Source organism: Buceros rhinoceros, unplaced genomic scaffold, assembly GCF_000710305.1.
Source record: "Buceros rhinoceros silvestris isolate BGI_N320 unplaced genomic scaffold, ASM71030v1 scaffold15337, whole genome shotgun sequence".
NCBI classification, from domain to species: domain Eukaryota; kingdom Metazoa; phylum Chordata; class Aves; order Bucerotiformes; family Bucerotidae; genus Buceros; species Buceros rhinoceros.
Window position 1 is genome coordinate 1 of NW_010424257.1, and position 5808 is coordinate 5808.

The window sequence follows — 5808 nt, forward strand, 5'->3', positions numbered from 1 at the left end:
CTCCCTGTCCAAGGGCAGGGAGTAATGGTGGGGGAAGGTGGTGGAGCATGGCGATAGTAGAAGAGTAAATACGGAGTACAGGTCAAGTGTAAGACCGGTTGTGATTAAGTTTGTGTGGGTCTCTCAGATGTACTACTGCAGGAATCAGTGCGAAAGGAAAGACTCTGTCGTGCTGCACAGCCTGTGTGATCCCTCCAAAACCAAGAGGCCTGGGTTTGGAAGGGAGAATCAGCAGGTTTCAGAAGGCAACTGTTTTCATATATGACAGCTCATTGACCAAGAGATCCCTGCTCTGCGTGAACATCGGACAGGACAGTGGCTGCTGCAACCACCACAGCCCTGTTGCTGTGTGCAATCCTAGCTGCATTTGATTTTAGCTACCTTGATTAACAAAATGCTAGTATTTTTATTAAATATAGTTTTAAATAATACATAACTGGTGTTCCTGTCCACAATTACTGGTTGTATTGGCAGTCTAACTCCTGATTTTGCTTTTGTTGTTTTTCATACACGTCTTTCCCATGTGGTTAGCTCTGGCCCTTGCTGGAGGTTATTTTTAGGATATTTTCATTCCCTTTAGTGTGCTCTAGACTTCTGAAACTCTTTCAGTGCACAAACCAGAGATGTGGATGGTGTATAAACTAGGCAGTTCAAAATGTGTTGATCCAGTCAGCCATATGCTAGCATGATGTAGTTATAACCTTAGTTTCAAACCTAAAGTGGGAAGTCAGGAAGGTATAGGCTCCAAATGCTATGCTTGACTTGCTGGGTTTGTCATTACGTTTAAAATACCATTCTGATAGCTGCCTCCAATTTTGGCTAGAAATTAATCCCTGAGGCCTACAATATTCCAGATGTTTGGGGTTACTGGAGAGGAAAACCATTTGTTCTTAGTTTGCTGTGTGGGTGACGAAGCAGAAATTCATATGGGTAAATGCTGCCCTTAGACTTGTCTTTGAACGTCTAGCTGTTCTCTGAAGTGGGTGCTGCGAGGAAGGTTTCTGCAGCTGGTGTGAACGCAGCGAAACCAGCAGCTGTGCCTTGAGGTTGTAGCTCTCAGGCAGACACTATATTGGCTGTTGTTCACTGACTTCTCATCCTTACTCTCTTCCTGTAAGGTACAAAGCACATGCAAGATGAGCCACTGTCTAGATCCTGGTTCCATCTTGTTTATACATTTAAACTGTCCCTGTAAACCACTGTGGGTTTTGTGCTCCCTACGTGCAGATTTAGGCCTGGAAACAGAATTCTGTGCCTGATCATTATTACAATAAAAAATGAAGAGGTGGGTTGACCAGCAGCTATGTGTGGATAGCCCTGAGTGTTTGACTTCATTTATGAGGACATCTATGTTGATTCACCCAAGCTCCACTAAACTACATTCCTAACTTCTGACTGATAGCAATGTTGTTGGCAGGTTTTCATGTTGTTAATTTCCTCTGACTGGATGTTGATGCTCTTGCTTACAACCCTGAAATTTCATGTCTCTCCTGCATGTCTGTTACTAATTGACGGTAATTTTGCCTTATACTGGATGGCTGCTCTTGTAGCCACTGTGATGAAAGCATAGCTACTCTGGGCTTCCTGTTGTGAGGTTAAGTAGATAGTGGTGTTGCCTGTAGCTCTAGTGAAACGTGGTAGGTGAAGTGTGGTGAAACGTGACTAAGTGTGAGAACATTTTTGATAGGGTGCAAGTTTGAAACAGTACAGGTGGTCGTCTTTTAACGTTACAGTAATGGGGATGACGTGATTTCCTTTTGTCTTGGAGCAGTCACTTTTTTTTTTTCTTCTCTAAAGCAAAAGCTGGCAGGCTGACAAACGGGCAGCTTACAGGACGGACTCTCTGGCTACTGACCATTTAGCTGGTAAGTTCTTATTTTTGGAGAGCCAAAGATCTTGCTGTTGCTAAGCTTGCTTATCAGAGTGGCTTTCTGATTGTATCTGTAAGTCAGCAGGAGTTGAGGCACCTAAATAAGTGTTCAGGAAGAGGTAGCATCTCGGAACCTTTTTGGTTTCTCTCCAGGGTTACACAATGTTCTTGGACATTATGCTTTGAAAACTTCTGGTATTCCCCTTTTCAATGACCAGTTGCACATCCTCTCCTTCTTAATGAGGAGTGGTTTTGGTGACCACCGTGAGGAAATATACCCTGAGTTCCTGTCTAGTTCAGCAAGAGGACCAGGCAGCTGACTGGCACTGTAGGTGCTTTTCTAGAGGCTGACTGGAAGAGTGCTCAGTGACACGTGCTTTGTCTTCTTGGAGTGACTTGTGTGGCTCTTGAATGGTGTTGGTAATAATAGTGCTGACAATTCTGTCTCTTCCAGTGGCATACCCGGATTGTGTGTGGGTGGGAAGTCGACAATGAGCTCTGTGGCAGTTTTGACCCAGGAGAGCTTTGCTGAACACCGCAGTGGCCTGGCTCAGCAGCAGGTGAAAGGTGAGAAAACACAATTGAGTTCCTGTGATGTGCCTCTAAATACAGACGGCTCAGGAAGGTTCTTTGCTGTTGCCCAAGCTCACTCTATGCGTCCAGTTCCCCACAAGTGTGCAGACATTGCATTCTTCATTCTGAGATTGGTGGCCTGCCAAACTCTGGCTTTCCACCAACAGCAGCACAGTGGTGATGCTGCACAATGCAGAGCCAGGGAGGAGGTAAGCCTCAAATCTTCATAGGGCTCTGGCTAGCAATGCTGTCAGCCCTGGGATAGGACACATGCAAGAGTGGGCCGGCCACTGGGCTACAAGAGAGCTTCCTGGGATCAGTGTGCTGGGCTGTCATTTCCTTCCTTGGCTCAGCCAGGTGCTGGGGAAAGTCAGTAAAACTGTATTAACTGACTCACTGATGGGTTTCAGCACCTGTTCTCCAGCTGCAAGCTGACCCACTTGGCATACTCAGTGCACAACTGAGTTGAACATAAGGTACAGGCTTTCCCTGGACTCTGCCCTAACTATAGTGCTTCTCTCTGCCTTCCTCCTGGGCATATGTTTGTCTTACCACCTTCTGCTTTTGCTCCGTTTCTTTCACTTCTTTCTGCTGAGCCTGTTCTCCCTTGATTAAGCCCCTTTTGACAAAGTTGGCAGTAATGTGCTGTTTCTTGCCATCGTTCACTTGCACATTCACGTCATGCATCTGTAGCGCTATCTCAGATAAGGCTGGTTGTTCATGACATCTACTGCAATCTGTGCTGTGCTGAGGTCGGTTGTGCTCAAAACTTGGCTGCTCCTCAAACGTAACTGTAATAGGATTAATAGTAGTACAGAAGTCATTTGCTCTCCCTTGTTAGTGGTGCCTGAATACAATTGCACTGCCTATGCCGGGCCTTTCTGCGGGGAGAGCATCTCATTTACCCTGTTTGTTTCACCGCAGTTACAGCTTTAAATTCTGAAGAAGAAAATGATCCTCCAACCTACAAGGAAGCCTTCCCTCCGCTTCCTGAGAAAGCACCTTGTTTGGAAGCTGCCCAGGAACCTGCTGGGCCTTGGAGTAAAATCCGACCAATAAAGGCTTCTGTCATCACTCAGGTTGGTGACAGTGGGTGTCTTATCTCCCTCCTTTTCTTCCTTCCAAGAAGTAGGTGAAGTGAAGTGAAGCTTTCCATTGATTGTGAAGTCCTTAGTGTGTCAGACTGAAGCCTCTTTGCTGGATTTTACCCGGGGGCATGAAGAGGACTGGAGCTGAGAGCTAGGACTGCTCTGGAGGGGAGGGATGTTTTGGAAAACTGGCAGAAAATCTGCATCCCTGTTTCACAAATAGCTGGAGCAGGCCTGAAGGGAAGATTGCGGAATTCAAGAAGTGAGTGCTAATCCATTAAAGTATTCCCTGCCATAGCATGTACTTTAGGAAGACACCCAATGTGGGACAGACGGCCTGCTGCAGTGCTCTCATACTTCCCCTTGTACCTGGTGTCTCCACTGAAAAGACTGATGGTTTGCACAAACCTTAGAACTTAGTATGCTGGTAAAGGTTCTGTATGGCAATAAGAGAGGGAGGCACTGGCAATCAAAAGCATACTGACTGCTTGCTCTGTCATTCTTTTACCTGTCCTGTGGCTGAGCAGGTGTTTCATGTGCCCCTGGAGGAGAGGAAATACAAGGACATGAATCAGTTCGGAGAAGGTGAGCAGGCCAAGATCTGCCTTGACATCATGCAGAAGACGGGAGCTCATCTGGAGCTGTCTCTTGCAAAGGACCAGGGCCTTTCGATAATGGTCTCTGGCAAGCTGGAAGCAGTCATGAAGGCTCGGAAGGAGATTGTCGCTCGGCTGCAGACTCAGGTGAGGGATCTAACTGTTTCTCACTTCATCTTTGCTCATCCCCAACACTCACAAATGCTTTGAGACCCTTGGGCGGACGTGCTTATAAACCAAAGAGGTATTATTAGATGACTGATTCGCCTTTGCCATATATTTTCAAAGCACACAATTGGTAATGTGGAATGGAAATGAAGCTTAAAATAGGGTTCAAAGTTAATTATAGGCCCTGGTGTTGTAGGGTGGAGTCTGCAATCTCTGAACACTTGAATTGCAAACAATGGCTTTGTGTCAGAGAGGCTGAAGGCCCCTCACACAAAGCTGGTACTGTATGAGAACAGGACTGTGCTTTCTGTGAAGTCCTTCAAATGACATGGAGGAATGGGAGAAGGAAAATTAGAGAAGAGGAAGTCCTGCCAGAAGCTGAAAGGTTCAGGTCAGGGTTCTGGATTGTGTTACTCAAGCCACACTGTTAAGGAACCACAGCCCCCTTGTTTCAGTCCTCTACGTTTTGATATCTTGGCTTCAGAATCTTGAGTTTATAATCAAGATGGTAGTTCTTGTTAGAATATATCACAGCCAGGTCTCATAGTGTGTTTTAAAGTTTAGTGTCAAAGATAGTTAATGTAATAGTTAATAACATTTCTGATTAGTGCTGCCCAGCCCATGTGTGATACCCTGCCAGAGGGAAGAGAAAGGGACAAATCCTGCACAATGTGCATCTGAAAAAATAGTTAAGGTTGTACTGCCACAGATCCATGACCCTCTGTCCTTGAATATACCTCCTACTGCCCTGGCCCTGGTGTGTCTGTATTCCAGACTTCTCCTAGGCTTGACTGGCTTCAGTACAGAGACACAGTTGAAGAGTTACACCAAGTGATATTTTTTTTTTCATTGTAGCTTAAATGTTAAGTGTCTAATTACTGTTAGTAGTTACATATTCACAGGCATCAAAAGCATGGTAGTAATCATAAGTTACCAGGTCAGTAAAAACTCAGTGAGAATGGAAGAAATCAGGAATTCCTGTTGCAAACTAGTCCTCTAATGATAGTTTGAAAGAAGCTCTTGGAACTCCTTTTCCAAGAGGGGCCTTCTAGAAGCAGTCCCAGGAGCAGGATGTGCTACATTGAAGACATCTTAGTACTTAGTAGTGGTAAGCACCTCCTAACTGTTTGCCTGCTGGAATAGGTTTCTGGTGTTGAATTTCTGTTTCCTAGGAGTCAGACTGTGTGTCATGTTCTCTGTAGCCTTGGCAGCAGATGTCAGAGTTCAGATTAACTCCACCCATGAGCCATCATCTCATTTGCTGTCTGCTACTGCTCCCCGTGTCTTACGCTGGAGGATAGGCACCTTCTTGTCTGTGCCTAAAGGCCTTTGCCAATTCAGAGTACTACTATGCAAACAGAAACCTCCAGGACTCCTGTTCTCGGCAGGCCCCGGCTGCCCCGTGCCTGGGTCTGTGATGTCTGGAGGTAGAGCAGTGACTCTTTCACGGGCACCCCCTTGCCGTGGGAAAGGAGCTTGCGTGCCCTTGTGAGGTTGAGAGCTGTGCTGGTGG

The 5808-nt window shown here is 46.0% G+C and overlaps 1 protein-coding gene across 2 annotated transcripts in view; it reads left to right on the forward strand.

Annotated features, from left to right (window-relative positions):
• The first annotated feature begins 1791 nt into the window (after window positions 1-1791).
• Window positions 1792-5808, forward strand: part of HDLBP (high density lipoprotein binding protein) — a 20781-nt gene continuing 16764 nt past the window's right edge. The window contains exons 1-4 of one of the 2 annotated variants that reach the window (XM_010140734.1): window positions 1792-1865; window positions 2325-2437; window positions 3368-3522; window positions 4059-4274. In XM_010140734.1, coding sequence (XP_010139036.1) covers window positions 2362-2437; window positions 3368-3522; window positions 4059-4274 — 447 coding nt within the window. In that variant the 5' untranslated portion in view covers window positions 1792-1865; window positions 2325-2361. Of the gene's footprint in view, window positions 1866-2324; window positions 2438-3367; window positions 3523-4058; window positions 4275-5808 lie in introns of those variants that run through there. The other variant, XM_010140735.1, reaches the window with a different exon arrangement.